The 15,693-nt window shown below is 60.1% G+C and overlaps 1 protein-coding gene across 2 annotated transcripts in view; it reads right to left on the bottom strand.

The window, feature by feature from the left end:
• MACROD1 (mono-ADP ribosylhydrolase 1) overlaps positions 1-15,693 on the bottom strand; it is a 154,185-nt gene that overhangs the window by 11,540 nt on the left and 126,952 nt on the right. For both annotated transcript variants that reach the window (XM_025286593.2, XM_025286594.2), the window contains exon 4: positions 3,341-3,370. In XM_025286593.2, coding sequence (XP_025142378.1) covers positions 3,341-3,370 — 30 coding nt within the window. The remainder of the gene's footprint in view (positions 1-3,340; positions 3,371-15,693) is intronic.

Below are 15,693 nucleotides of genomic sequence, written 5' to 3' on the forward strand. Positions count from 1 at the left end.
TCACTGCACCAAAGCCCTGCGGCCGGCCCTGGCCCCGCGTTAGGGGCCCCCTTTCTGAGCTGATGGCTGCCCTCCCCCAGCAGGACCGGATGTGGACCCCGGGGCGGGGCTATTGGTCCCCAGTTCCTAGCACACCCGCACACAGGGGCGCAACTGACCACCCCAGAAGGGCTGATCCAGGGGCCTGGAATCCCCTGAACTCTGTTCCTGGGGAGAGTATTTTTCCTGGGGGGAAAGGAATAACAAACACCCGCACGTTGAAAGGGGAGCCATGCTCCCGGAACTGGCGCAAGGGGAGGTCAGCAAGGTGGGCTGGGGGCAGGGGGACCAGCGCTTGTTAAATGCATGGGTGGTGGGTGGACAGCTAAAGGGGTGGTGACGGGAGGGTGCGGAGCGGCCTGAGCCCCTGCAGGGCTGACTCGGGAGAAGAGGGCACTGGGGGAGACCAGGGTCCGGGTGTCAGATGGGGGCCCCCAGGCCCGGGCTGCCCCTGCCTGTGCCCTCCCTCTTGGCAGGTTGGGGGTTAAGGCTGGATGGATGGACCAGGGGAAAGGGAGGGCACAGGTGGCAGATGTGAGCTCAGAGGACGTCATGGGGGCCTGGGGCCCATGTCCATTACCGCCCCAGGCGGGCGCCAGACACCCCCCCAGGCCCTGCCTCGCCTCTTCCCAACCCCAGTCCCCTCCCCGCCACCTCCGCCTTGTTCCAATCACATTAGCAGAGTGACAGCCCAGCGAGCCCTGGCGGCGGCTCCATAAATCTCGGCCGGCGTTAAAAGGCTGGACTCCGGGCCCACTTCCTCCTGGGTCCTGGCCCACCCCATCCATCTCTGCGTCAGTCAGGCTGTGCTGAGGCCGGCTCCAGCCTCCCCTCGCCCTCAGTGCCGCAGGAAAGCGAGAGCGGGGGACCCCACCGGGCCCCGCCGCTCAGTCTGGCCAGAGCAGCTGCCCTTTGACCTCCCAGAGTGAGGTCCCCGGCCACCTATGAGCCACTCTCCCTGCTCTGCAGGAAACCTCAGTGGTTCCCACTGTCCTGTCAGCAAGTCCTTTGCATGACCCGTAAGGCCATCCCTGACTTTATCTACAGTTCATTCGTTCATTCATCAGCCATTCATTGAGCACTGACTGTGTGCGCAAGACCACTTCTAAGTGTGAGCGAGTCTTCTGCAGCTACTGTTCTCAATGGGGAGACAGACAACAAACGATGAACGGAACAGACAAGTAAGTGACACATCACTTTAGGAGAGAGGTGGTCGGAGGAAGATAAAGACTAGAGCAGCACGAGGGGCCCAGGGAGTGTCAGGTGGGGTAGGGGTAAGGGCAGCAGCTGCAATTTCGAGGTCAGAGCGGTCCTCAAGAGAAGAGGGCCTGCGAGTAAACTCTCATAGGAGGTGAAGGGAACAGCCGTGACTGTCTGCGGAAGAGCATCTGGGGCAGAAGCAGGAGCCAGTGCAAAGGCTCTGTGGCACACGTGGGCTGGCTGTGTTCCAGGAGCTGCAGGGAGGTGGTGTGGCTGGCACGGAGTGCGGAGGGCCAGGCAGTGTGGTGGGGAGTCTAATCGGTGGCTGGAGACCTTGTGGGCCGTGGAAGGAAGTGCGGTGAGAGCCCCGGAAGACTTCTGAGCAGAAGAGGGCGGATGACCTGACTTAGGTCCCACAGCTTCTGTAATTCTTCGTCTTCCTACGTGTGTGTGTGCTAAGTCACTGCAGTTTTGTCTGACTCTTTGTGACCCCGTGGACCATAGCCCGCCAGGCTCCTCTGTCCATGGGATTCTCCAGGCAAGAACACTGGAGTGGATTGGCATGCTCTCCTCCAGGGGATCTTCCCAACCCAGGGATCGAACCTGCATCTCTGGTGGGTTCTTTATCACTAGTGCCACCTGGGAAGCTAGTCCTCCTAACCTAACAGCTAAAACCCCAGCTCCTCACATGGTCTCCAAGGCCCCTGCGTCCTCCCCCGGGTCCCCTCCCCTCATCTGGGCTCTAACCATTCCCATCTTCAGAGCCTCCCTCACTCCAGGCTTCGCCTGTGCTGTCCCCTCTGCCCAGCACACCCTTCCCACTGCGCATCACTGCTTGCTATTTCCTACCCATCCCCCTGGTCCCCAGCCCATCCTCTGGGAGCCTCCCTGGTCCCCACGGCCAGACAGGTGTGCCTTGTTGAGCCCGCCGCCCACATGGCACAGACCACCCTGCCGAGTGAAGCCCCCTCATCCTGTGAGGCCTCCAGGGTAGTGGTGACCTCGTGAGGGACGGCTGGAGGGGCGGGGGAGGGAGGGAAAACATCTCCAACCACAAACAGACCCCCGCCCCCGCCCCGCCCCGCGTCCCCGTCCTGCATCCTGGCCGGTCACCGACAGCTCTTAACGCTGCTCTTATTTATTCCTGACCTTCTATGCCCCTTTTATTTTTTCCCCCTTTTAAAACCTGGCCTGGACCCCGCCACTGCAGCCGTAAACACAGCCCCTGGGATTTATCCGACGGCGCATTAACCCCTGGCCCCTGGCTCACCAATCATCGGGCCGCTGGCAGACAGCAGGCAGGCCAGCCCACGAGGGGCCTGGGGGCTGGGGGCAAGGGGCTGGTGTAGCCGGCCTGGGCCGGGCTGGCCAGGCACTGGGGGTGCAGGGACTGTCCCCCCGGCCCTCCTCGCCGGCACCGGTTGACCTGGCCCTGCATCCCTGGAGGCTGGGCCCACTCTGACCTCGACGTCCTGCCCACCTGGCCCTGCCACAACCCTGGGTCTTGGTGGGTCTCAGAACAGTGCACACGCCTGCCTTCTCATGGGCTTTACGGATGCTGGGGCTCTCCCTGACTTGATGAGACCGTGTCCTGACACACAGCCGCCCTGCGAGGCTGCAGGGCAGAGCGGAGACGCTCATTTCGCCCTCACAGGTGGGCAAACTTGCCCAGGGCGTGTGGGCATCAGGGGGCAGGGCTGAGGTTTTCCCACCACACCTGCGGTGCTACGCCCCCACGACCCAGGCCCAGTCCCTCTGAAACCTCAGGGAGCCTTCCAGCTCCCAGTTACAGACCAGGCGGCCTCTGTTCAGGGGGCAGGGACCTACCCCAGTCACCCAGCCATGCAGGAGCCAGGCCTGTCATTCAGGTGTCCGGCTTCACCTACAGATACGGGAGGCCAGGCGAGGCTGATGGGGTGGGGGGCAGTAAAGAAGGGCGGAGTGGAGAGATGGGAGGGGTGCCTGGTGGGGATGAGGGGGCAGCCTTGGGAAGGCACGGCAGCCAGCTGGGCTCGGAAGGTGGGCAAGGGGGCCAGGAGGAGCGAGGCGAACCCCCAGCCACCCAGCCCTGCACCCCAGCCCTCAGGAAGGGTCTACTCACCGCCGCCACCTCCGAGCAGGGAGCTGTTGGCTGCAAAAGAGAGAGAGATAAAGGCGTCAGTGGAGAGAGGCTAGGGGGCAGGTTGCTGTGTGGAGGGGTGACCGGGGGCTGCCAGCTGGGCCTGAGTGCCAGCCCACATCCCGGGTACGGGCTCTCTGAAGCAGAGGCAGATAATGGGGAGGCGCAGGGGGCTGGGGCTTCCTCTCCCTCTGAGGCTCCTGATGGGCCTGGAGTTTGTAGGGTAGTGGGGGAGTCAGGGGGCACCAGGGTCCGGAAGCAGCTGCGACCGTGGCAGGCAACCCTCCACCACATGCATCCTTCCTTCCCCAGCGGTGCCCAGAGCCCGCCTGCCAGCATGGTGCAGAGAGGTGGGGCTCACAGGCTTCAGGGGACATAGACCTGTGGTCACAGGGACCCAGCCGGGGGAAGGGCTGCCCGGGGCATGAGCGCGTGGGGTGAGAGCCGTGAACCAGGGCGGGGAGCCTCGCGGATCAGAGCACCCACCCGTGAGGTCCGGGCCCCACCCTGGCGCAGTGCAGGAAGGGCCAGGGCCCTGGGACTGGAACCAGATGGAACAGATGGGTGACTTGAGCCACCGTGCTCTGTGACTCAGTTTCCCTGTATGTGAAACGGGAGAACAGGCCACCTTACAGGCTCGGCGTGAGGGTCAAGGAAGAAACAGCGCTCTCCCCACTCCACCAGCCCCCCGAACCCCTCCCTCGACTGGAGCTGGACCGCCGGCTGCCCTGTCCGTTTCGCCCTGCCTGGCTGGCTGCCCGCTCCGGCCTCCCCATGGAGCAGAGTGAAGCTGGCAGCCTCCTGGCTGGAATGTCAGGGCCGCGCAGGTCTGCGCCCCTCCCAGCAAGGGCCCCAGCGTCTGACTGCACAACTGCCTGGGTGTGAAGCACCGTGCTCAGGGCTCGTCAGGCCGAACCCAGGCGATTCGGGCAGGTGCGTCCTGCATGCCCAGGTGCTGCCATGGGGGCTGTGGACCTGCTGTGCCTTGGCCCACCGGCCCCTGGAGTCTTCGGCTCTTACACCGCTCCAGCCTCCCGTCCTCCCTTCCCGGCTCCTGTTGCAGCCCCTCTGGAGGGGGACTCACGGGACAGGGCTCAGGCCAGGAGTGGGGCCATTTCCAGGCCAGCCAGGCCACAGGCCCCTGGGTGGAGGCTGCTAAGTGGTGCTGGGTGGCTCCGAGTGGCTGGTCTCCCAGAGCTGACAGCTCTTCACTTGGGGAATAATTAATTCCACAGCCCGAAAACCCAGGGCTGCAAGTTGCCATGTTACTTGCAAGATTAATACAAGCAGCTAATTAAGATGGAGAGGCGAGGAGCGGCTGGGCGCTCCCAGAGCAGGGGTGGGGGGCCGCCAGGAAACAGGGCGGGTGCGGTGCAGGCGGGCAGAGCAGGCGGGCGAGGCAGCCGGAGCCGGAGATGGACCCCAGCGGACACCCCGGCGGACGTGCAGGCCGCGGGGGCGGGGCTCACCAAGGCTGGGGCTGTGGGCTCTGCCCCAGGAGCGCCCGTGGCCAGCGACTGAGCGAGGGCTCTTTTCCAGGCAGACTGTTCCCAGGTACTATCACAGCAAAGCCACAGGGGCTGTGCGATCGCTCCCATTTTACAGACAAGAAAGGCAAAGCCCAGAGGTTGAGCTGCACAATAGCAGGATCGGAACTGGGTCTGTCTGATGTCAAAGCCACAGAGCGGGTGGACCTCAAAGTCCAGAGGGAGGGTCCCCCCAGTCCGCCCCGCCAGGACTGGGGCCTGCCTCCCCCACTTACAGACAGAGCGCACCGTAGGCCCTGGGCTGCAGTCTTGACCCGCCCCCAGCCCAGCAGGTTGGCCGCAGAGATGAGGGTTTGGATGTCTGGACCAGTCTGCCCTGGAGCCCTCGGGGAGGCGAGGGCACCTCAGGTGGGCGCAGGCCCAGCCCCCACCCCCGCCCCCTCAGCCCTCAGGGCAGCCCTGGCGCCTGTCGGAAGCTGCCCTCCATGGCCCTTCCCCGCCTCCCCCCATCACCTCTCTTAATTAACACCTGCTGCAAAGGAGCTGGCTCGGGCTTGTGGAGGGCAGGATGCCAAATGGATTGGCAATGGGCCGCAAAGGGGTGGGCGGGGAGGGGGCGCTGACCTGTGTTTCTGAAGGCCCCTTCGGAAGGAGATGCCAACGCTCACCTGCCCTGAGCCCCCGAAATCCCACCGCATGTGGCCCTGCCTGAGCGAGGGGGCTGGGGGTGAACTGGCCTGATGGCCACCAGGCCGGGGACACCCAGGGGCTGAGGAGGGAGGTGTGCCTGGGGCAGAGGCGGAGCTTGGGGAAGGGGCACAGATAGCCAGGTGGCATCACCTGCCACAGGTGGGAGAGCGCAGGTGTGGCTCAGCACTGGGGGCTCAGACTCAAGCTGCACGGAGGAAGTGGGCCCCAGGTCAGCAGGCACCCCAGGAGGCCGCTCTGCAGAGTCCCCATCCCCCAACCCACTGTGCCCGTGGGGCGGGACTCGGGGAGGGGCAGGAATCCAGGGATCTAAACCCTGCCCCTGCCCTCTCTCCCCGGGGCCCCTCTCCCCAGGGGCGTGGATGTCTGGTCATGCAGTGTCCAAGGCACTTAGAGCTGAGGGGATGACCTGGAGGCTTGGGTGGAACGTGGGAAATGGGGAGCAGTGCCAAAGATACCACAGGTGGTCCCGGGTGTGCTGCCCAGCCTCCCACCCAAAGCGGGGCAGTTCAGGCCTTCTGCTGCCTGGCCAAGGCTGGCTGGCCCATCTCACCTGGACGCTGGCCTGGAGTCTCCAGCACCTCCCATTTCTGCTGCATCACTGCCCCCATGCTCCCCTCAGTTTGGTTTGAGGCTCTAAATCAAAACTAGTCATTAGCCCATTTTTCCGATGAGGAAACTGAGGCTCTTGGCGTACCGGATTGAATGGGGGAAAGGGCCTTGAACCAGGATGTCTGGTTAGCACCCATTTTATTAACCCCTGAATGCTCCCTCTGTCTGAAAGGGTCTTCTTGCTGAGCCGGGAGGTGGGCGAGGGAGATGAGGACAAGCACTGGCTTTCGGGCCCAAGCCAGAGTCTATGGCCCAGCCCTGCCCAGAGGGCCGGAAGCTGCCCAGCTAAGCAGGGCCACTGAGCTTGTGAGTGGCCGAGTGAGGGAGTGGGTCCCAGGCCTGGCCCTGAGCTTTGTGGGGGGCCTGAGGTTTCTTCAGTCTTTGGGGGTGTGGGGGCATAGGCTCCTCAGCCAGAGTGTGTGAGGTGCCTGGCCCAACGCCTGCCATCTGAGTCTGCCTGTTGGCACCCCTCTGCGGGGTGAGGTGGTCCAGCCCGGCCACGGCCCCCGCCCGGAGACATGCCGGTGCCACGCTCGGCTGGACACAATTAACTGGCTCCGAGCCTCAGTGCTGAGCCTGTGACCTTGGGGTGGAAATGAGGTCCACCCCTGTCACTGCCAAATCCTCTGTCCCCTGACAGCCGCCCGCCAGGCCGGGGCGCGCTGGGGCCTCCCTCCTGCCTCCCCCCCGCCCCCACTCTGCTGCTCAAAAGTGCAGCCCCCTAACCCCACCCCCGCACCCCACAGCTTCTTAGGCCCGGGCCATCTGGGGGGCGGCCCCCTCTCAACCCCCAGGGCCTGCTGTCCTGTGTGGGCAGAACCGCTCCCCAGTTTGTGCCCAGTTCAGGGGCTGACATGTGGCCACCGCCTGGTGCAAGGGAGAGAAGGGCCGGACACGAAGGGCTTGGTCATGTTTCTGCGCGGGACTCCACAGTGCCCACTCCCGGTCACTCTCTGCACAGAACATTTTAATTGGGTGCCAGCAGGAGTGTGTAGACATCCCAGTGAGGGAGGAAGAAGGGAGGTGGGGAACTTCACGGGGGGAGGTGGCAGCACACCCTGGGGGGAAGGAGGACACGCAGGGAGGTGAGCCTGGGCATCTCCTGGTCAGGTGGGCAGCTGCAGGGTGCCTGTGCTGGGGAAGGGGAGGGTGGGCTTTGCCTGGCTCTGCACAGGCCAGGGGAGGATCAAAGGGGCCAGAATGTGGTGGGACCAGGGCAGCAGCAGGACAGGGATGGGGGGATGGGGAGGGTGGGGGAGGGGAGGCAGAGGATGGGGGAGGGGTGGGGAGGGTGGGGGAGGGGAGGCAGAGGATGGGGGAGGGGTGGGGAGGGTGGGGGAGGGGAATGGGAAGGGGAGGCAGAGGGTGGGGGAAGGGGAGGGTGGGGAGGAGAAGGTAGGGGAAGGGAAGGTGGGGGAGGGCAGGGGGAGGGGCCCAGGGACACCTCTTCCTGTTCTGGTTGTTCCCCGCACCCCCAGCCCCCTGCTGCCCTGTGAGGGAGCACCTCCACAGAGAAGAGTAGCCCCCACTTTGAGAGCTCAGGAGAGGAGCAGCAGGCATGTGCCTGGGACTCATAATTCTCTTAGGGACACTGAAAAGGTAATTTCCCTTAAAATCAGAAAAACAGGGACTTCCCTGGTGGGCCAGTGGCTGACTCTGTGCTCCTAGCGCAGGGACCCCAGGTTCGTCAGGGTAGTGAGATCCCACATGCTTGAACTAAGCCTGTGCCCCGCAACTACTGAGCCCTCAGGCTCTAGAGCAACGAGAGCGACGTGCCAGAACAAAGACCCAGTGCAGCCAAAAGAGAAGAATCAGAAGGAAAAAGTGAGCTTTTAGGTTGAAGAAAATGTTATATATAACATTACATACATAGGAAATATATACTATCAAATGTTAATAAAATTGTCTTTATGCCAACAAAGTCATACAATCAACTTTTAATATTTTTATAGCGGAAGAGCCCCCAGTGGTAGAGGGCCTGGGCCCGGGGCCAGGTAAAGTCTGTACTCACATGGGCTCATTTGATCCTGACCCTCTATGGAGGATACAATTACTAACCCATTTTACAGATGAGCAAGCTGGGCCGCGGAGAAGGATCTTCTCACTATGCAAACCTGAACGACTCCTGGGAAAAGGTACCACAGCTTCCTGGGTAAAGGTCCAAAAGATCCTTTTTGCTCTCGGGACAAAAAACTGGCTGCTCCCACACCCTACCCCAGGCCCATGACACTTTACCTTTCTCCTCTCTTCCCCCCTCAAACATTCCCCGTTTCCTCCAGCCCCAGGACCTTTGCACAGGCTGTTCCCTCTGCCTAGAGGAGACCCTCCCCGAGAGCCAGGAGAGCACCCAGCTCCCCGGGTCTGGAGCTGGGCTCCGGCTGCACCCTCCCCTCGGCCATGAATCACTGCCTCCAGCACCCTCGCCTCCCAGGTAAGTGTCTGCCTCCAGCCTCGCTCCGTGTGTCTGATCCACAGTGTGTACCAGAGCTGAGCGCACAGACTGGTACACAGCAGGCGCCCACTAACAATTTGCTGAACCAATCTGACGGTGACCTGACAGTCACTCGGCCAGGCTGCATGGGGTCCCCGCTCTCATCCATGGGGCCCTGCAGAAGAGCCCACCCGGGGGGCCCTAGGAGGCAGGACGGGGGTGGGGGCCGTTCAGGCGGCAGGGCTGGTTCAAGGGCAGAGGCAGGAGGCCGTAGGAGCTGTCCAGCTGGCTTTTCCCTGACGGAGACTAAATCCTCCAGCTGGGGGGAGGGCCGAGGGAGGAGGGGGCACTGTGGGGGGCTGGGCCGCCACAGAGGAGACTCGGTGACCCAAGGAAAGCGCTGAGCAGGTTACTGGGCCAGGGAGAAGCCGGGTGAGCGGGCACAGCCGTGACTTTGCAGCCTGCGCAGCCCCTCTGGGTGTTTCCGGAGGCCGTGGCTGCCATGCACCCTCGTCCTGGCCTCCAGGGCTGGGCTCAGGGAGAGGCTTGCTCCCCCAAATCACCCAGCCCCTCTGCCTGGCCTGCTTTCCTCCACCCTCCCGTAAGGCCAGGTCTCAGCTTTCTATCACTTGACAAAGTCGCATGCAGCTCCGATGTGTGCCAGGCTCTGGGACCCAGACGGTTGGCACAGAGCTCATCATCTAACAGTCGAGAAACAACAAAATAAACTCAAATGAGAATTACCATTAGCATTAGCGCCCGAGGTTGTGAAGGGGGTAGAGAAGGGAGGAGAGAGTAGCAGGCAGGTGGGGAGGGGCTCATCTAGAAGGAATTGAGGACCTGCTGAAAAGGGAGCCATTTGTGAAGAGCATGGGCCCGGCAGAGGCTGGTCTGTGCAAAGGCCCTGAGGCAGAGGCCTGCCTGGAAGGTCAGAGGCACAGCCAGGAGGCCGCTGTGGCCAAAGCAGAGTGAGTTAGGGGAGAGAAGTAGGGGAGAAGGTCAGACGGCAATGGGGCAGGAGGGGAGCCCGGGGGCTACCACACTTTCCAGGTGACCCCCTCCCAGACCTCTTCCTTGGTTCTCCCCCAGAACAACCCCATCCATTCCGTGGTACCCGCCCCACCTCCCCCTGCCCGAGCCCCACCACTCAGCCGCGCCCCAGACTCTAGCACAGCGCCTGGTACCTGTGAAGTGACAACTGACCCCCCACCCGCCGCCCTGGTCAGTGGAACGGTGGCCCCAGCCTCATGGGGAGGAAGGGGAGGGTGGTCTGGGGACTCTGTTCCCAGGAAATCAACACCATTGCCTCCCCGCAGGGCTGCGGTGGGTGTCTGTGTTACTCGAGGGCAAGACGTTTAAAACACGTTTTAGATTAGAAACGCCCCACAGATGGAATAAAATGTGAAATGTGCTGAATTTTTGAAGATAGAACAAGAGACTTCAAAGGCATCTCAGGCCGTGGGAGCAGTTGCCGTGTTTGACAAGCTCCCTCCCCCAGGCCAAGGTCACGGTCCGTGATGTGGGGCTGCCTGGTGGAAAGTGAGAGGCTTACTGGACATTCCCCAGGCTTGGGGGGCGCCCTCCTGGGGCACACGAGGCTCACACTTCTCAGCACCAGGCTTTCATACAGACCTCTGCTGAGCATCTTAATATGCGTGTACGTGTGTATACACAGCCCTTCCCGCCCTGTTTATAGATGGGGAAACCGAGGCCCAGAGAGGCAAAGTCCAAAACCACAATCCACTTCGGGGGAGGCAACGTCCTTGTGCTTTGCAAGGCCTGGTCCCTAACCCCCAGCCGTGATATTGGGCCAGTTGTTCCACTCCCTGGGGAGTTTCCTCCTGTGTGGGGGGGTAGAGAGGTCAGTTAGGTGAAGGTCTCTGGAGCATGGATGATGAAGTTTAAAATGCCTGTAAAACACTGGGTGCAGGAGTGGGGTCCCCGCTCTCCCCAGTCAGCCAGGAGGAAGGAGGAGACCAGGCTGTGGCTTTAATAATAACAACAGACGTCCCTGGTGGTCCAGTGGTTAAGAATCTGCCTGCCTATGCAGAGAACACTGGTCCATCCCTGGTCCTGGTATATCCCACGTGCCCTGGGGCAACTAAGCTCTGTGCCTAGCACCCTTGCTCTGCAACAACAGAAGCCACCGCAATGAGAAGCCCGCACACCGCAACTGCAGAGTACCCCCGACCACCGCAACGAGAGAAAGCCTGAGTGCAGCAATGAAGACCCAGCGCCGCCAAAAATGCACAAATAAATAAAATTTAAAATAACAACAACAACAATAACGACAGCAGCTTCTGCTCATCAAGGCTTGTTCACCAGCCTCCTAGGGAGAGGCATGGGGACTGGCTGGATGCACAGCTGCATTTTACAGATGGGGAGACTGAGGCTCAGGTAAGTGTCTGGTCTGAGGCCACTCACTGAGGGTGGTGGAGATAGAATTCCAATCCCATTGCTCTGACTCTGGAGCCTGGCCCACTCAGCATGCTGCTCAGCCAGATTTGGCTTGCTTGCCTCCAGGATCAAGCCTCTCACTCCCTGTTCTCTGAACAGAGCCCTGAAATTCCCTAAATCTGTTGGGAGTTTTCAGCTGTGCTGGGTCTTCATTGCTGTGCGGGCTTTTCTCTCATTGCAGAGAGCAAAGAAATCTCCCCTTCAGTTTCCTCCTTCCCACTGGCCCTGGGCCAGGCTCTCATTCCTCTGCTATCTTGAACCTCAGATGGGCCTCCCCATTCACCCATGCCCAGCCCAACTCTGCAGTCCACTCCCTGGTCTACCCTGGGCATCCCACCCCCATGCCTTTCCCTACAAAAGCCGCCCAGTCAGCCACTGAAGCTCAAAGCAGGTGACCTGGCTGTGGTCCCTGCTGTGGTTCTAGGCCCTCCTTCATCCCTTTCTGCCTGGAGTCTGCCCTGAAAACCTAGGGTCCCAGCCCAGAGGCCCCGAAGCTGGAGCCCAGGCCCTTGGACCCCACCCACCGTCAACACCCACTCTCCAATCTACCCAGACACCTTCCACTTATTGGCATTTTGTGTTGCAAGAAATCCGTGTTCATTGCCCCCAGTTGGATCATATACAAAAAAAAGCAAAAGAAAAATGAGTCACCCATTAGCTCATCACACAGATTCGGCTAGCCCCTGTTCACATTTTCCTGGAGGAACTTTTAGACGTTAAACAAAAATAAAAAATACTTAATAACACATTTATCGAGCAAATTCTTCGTGCTAGGCGCTGGGCCAAGCGTTTCCAGTGGACTCCTTCACTTTATCCTTCCCTCCCTGGAGAGCCTAATGAGCGGGTACTATTATTTTTCTCACTTTACAGATGAGGAAATAGATGTTCAGAGAGGTTAACGTGATTCGCACAAGGAAGCCAGGCTTTGAATTGGGTGGACTGATTTCTAAGGCAGTGCTGAGTCGGCAGCACAGTGGGACCCTGGCTGCAGCCTGGGCCTCCCCGCCCCCAGGAGCCAGGGGTCCCAGCGTCCCACCATTAGCATAACCACGAGCAGCCCTGAAACCCAATTACAAGAGATGACTTGGGCCCCAGCCAGCCGGGCGGCACAGTCTCCAGCTGTGCAGGAACGAGGGGCTGGGGTCCAGGGGAGCCCCGCGGAGTCGGGAGGGACTGGACAATGAGGGGAATATGTTCTGGGGGAGGGGCCTGGAGAGGCCGCTTGTCTACTGCGCCAGGGGCGCTGTGGGTGGGTCCTGAAGGCAGCCTTGACTTCCTGCTCAGTCCCTCTCGGCCAGAGGGGCCCACTGCCCCTAAGGAAGGGTCACAGGTTCCTCTGCCCCCAGCTTGCTGGGTGGTCTCAGGCAGCCCCTTGCCCTCTCTGAGCTTCACTTTTCTTCCTGAAAAAGAAGAAGAAAAGTTGGGGCTTCCCTGGTGGCTCAGACGGTAAAGAATCTGCCTGCAATGCAGGAGACCCGGGTTGGATCCCTGGCTCGGCAAGATCCCCTGGAGATGGGAACGGCTACCCACTCCAGGATTCTTGCCTGGAGAATCCCATGGGCAGAGGAGCCTGAGAACCAGGGGCTAATTGAGCAGAAAACTAACCACGGTTTGGGAGGAGGAAAGACTGCTGGTTCTGAACACCTGGGCAGGTCGGGGGTTGCGCTGCCAACTTCCCCATGAGGGCCAGCCACCGTCTCCTCCCACCTGGACGGCTCCGCTGCTGGCCCTTTCCCCAGACGGTTCCCCTCCATCCTGTCCAGCAATGGGTGCTCCTTTCCTATTGATGAAAGCAGCACGTGCGCGCGCACACACACACACACACACGGTCCCTCGACCCCACCAACAGCCCAACAAATATAACGTCATAGAAATGAAGCCCACCCACGCTCCCCGGAAGAAGAACCTACCACACTGAATTTGGCATGTGTTTTCTTTCTAACATCTTCCCTGTAGCTCAGATGGCAAAGAATCTGCCTACAATGCAGGAGCCCCGGGTTCGATCCCTGGGTCAGGAAGATCCTCTGGGGAAGGGAATGGCAACCCACTCCAGTATTCTTTGGAGAATCCCATGGACAGAGGAGCCTGGTGGGCTACAGTTCGTGGGGTCGCAAAGAGTCGGAGACGACTAGGAGACTAACATTACTACTATACTACTTTCTTTTTAACAACGTAAAAAAGTTATCATTTATATTTGGCTGTGCTGGGTCTTCCCTGCTGCACCGACTGTCTCTAGCTGTGGAGTGTGGGGGCTGCTCTTCAGCTGCAGTGCGCCGGCTCCTCGTTGCAGGGCTTCTCTCGTTTCGGAACACGAGCTCTAGGTGCGCAGGCTCAGGAGTTGCAGCTCTTGGGCCGGGCTCCAGAGCGCAGGCTCAGTAGTTGTGGTCACTGGCTTAGTTGCTCCACGTGGGGTCTTCCCAGACCAGGGATGGAACCAGCATTTCCTATATTGGCAGGCAGACTCTTTACCACTGAGCCACCAGGGAAGCCCTGCAAGTATTTTCTTTAGAGTTGTACTCTGTACGTCCCTCAGCAGGCTACTGCCCAGGTCCTCATGTCTTAGAAAGTGGAGCTCTTGGGATCGGCTGCTACCTTTCACAGCGAGGCTGGGGTGGCTCCTCCGGCAGGCCCGGGCTGCTCTGGTCAGCCTGCTTTCACTGCTGTGTAATATTCCAGGCCGGGACGTTCCCACACTCATCTACCTGTCTTCCCACCGACCATCAAACGTGCTCACTTTCTCTCTTGCAAACCCAGCCAAAGTAGCATCTTGCACACGGCCATGAGCCCAGGTCCAGAATTTATTTCCTGTATGCCTGGGAACAGGACTGCTGGGTTGTGGTATATGAACATCTTTTAACTCGACTAGTTACTGCCAAATTGTTCTCCAAAGCGGTTGTTCAGATGATCATTTTAAAATATAAATTAGATCATGTCACTTCCCTGCTTGAAACTCTCAAATAGCTTGCTATTAAACTTAGAATAAAATCTATATTCCCCTCCACAAATGCATGGCTGCATTGCATGCTCCATTCTCCCTGGTCTCCTGGACTTCTTTCTCTTCCTCGAATAGGTCTGGCTCTCTCATGCCTCAGGACCTTTGCACGTACTGCCCCGCCTCTGCCTGGCACACTCTTTCTCCAGCTTTTTCCAAACTGGCTCCTGCTCATCTTTCAGGTCTTCAATGAAAATGTTGCCTCTTCTGAAAGGCCTTCCCCTGAAGTGCCTCCCACCCTGTTCCTCTTATCACCCCGTTTAAGGTCCTTAGGAAGACACGTCATGGTTCTGGAGCGATCCCATCCTCTCATTTATTTGCTGGTTCATTACCAGCATGGCAGCCTGTAAGAGGGCCTGGTCTGCCTTGGTCGTTCCTATGTCCTGGAGGCCAGCATGGCTGGCACCGAAGATCTGCTCTCTGTGTCCTTCATTTATTCAACAGATGTTGATGCAGCCCCATCTGGTTGAAATGTTCAGAGGAGAGTGAGGATGAGTTGAGGGCAGAGGGGCAGCCAGGACCATGGGGCCCTGAGCCTTCTCCCATGGTCGTGGGGAGCCATGGAGGGTGCTAGAGTGAGGGAGCATCAGGGTCAGGCTAGCACTTTAGAAAGCAGCTCCGGGGCCTCCCTGGTGGCTCAGGGGTAGAAAATCCACTTGCAAATGCAGGAGACATGGGTTCGATCCTTCATCCAGAAAGATCCCACATGCTGTGGAACAATTAAGCGTGTGCACCACAACTACGGAGCCTGCGCTCTAGAGCCCGGCAGCCACAACTGCAGAGCCCACAAGCTGCAGCTGTTGACACCCAAGCGCCCGAGAGCCTGTGCTCCAGCAAGAGAAGCCACTGCAACGAGAAGGCCGCGGACTGCCACTGGAGGCTAGGCCCTGCTCGCCACAACGAGAGACAGGCCTGAGCGGCAAGGCAGACCCAGCATAGGCATAAATAAATAAATAAAATGGGGTGGGGAAGCAGCTTCTCAGAGCTGGAGGGGCGCCTACTGAAGGGAGTGGACCTGGAGGTGGGGGCTCGGGGGACGGTGGTGGCCGAGGATAGGCTGATGGAGGGCCGGGAGGAGAGGCCATGCTAAACCCACAGGGACCAATTAGGGCATGAGATTGGCTCCAAATGTGGCACAACCCAGTCGATGGAAGGAGCACCCTGGTGTGAGGGAACAGCGGGGTTCTGGCCTCTGCGATGCCCGGCCCTCACCTTCCACCACCGCAGGAAGCTGGGAGGGAGCTCTCCCCGGGATGCTGAGAAGGGGGCAGAGGTCCAGAGGCACATCCTGGGAGCCCGGCAAGGCCCCCTCGAGCTAGTTCAGCCCCTCTGTGTATAGACGGGGAAGCCGAAGCCCTAATAGAAAAGGAACTAGAAGACCACATGGCTGAATCTCAGCTTCGTTGTTGCTTTTGGAATATGAGGTGTGGTACTGAGACCAAACAGACCTCCTTCTTCCCAATAAAGACTGAGGAAAGGCGGCAAGCCCGTGTGAGGTGCAGGGAAAGTAAGTCAGACACCAGGAAGGACCTGTGTAGAAACTCCGCCCATCAGACCCAGCTTTCTCTGGCCACCTCCTCTGGGCAGTCCTGTCTAGGGCTCTCAGCACACAAGGCTGGGGAGGTGGCTCATTCAAGGTCACTCGGCC

The sequence above is a fragment of the Bubalus bubalis genome, chromosome 5, assembly GCF_019923935.1.
Source record: "Bubalus bubalis isolate 160015118507 breed Murrah chromosome 5, NDDB_SH_1, whole genome shotgun sequence".
Lineage (NCBI taxonomy): Eukaryota > Metazoa > Chordata > Mammalia > Artiodactyla > Bovidae > Bubalus > Bubalus bubalis.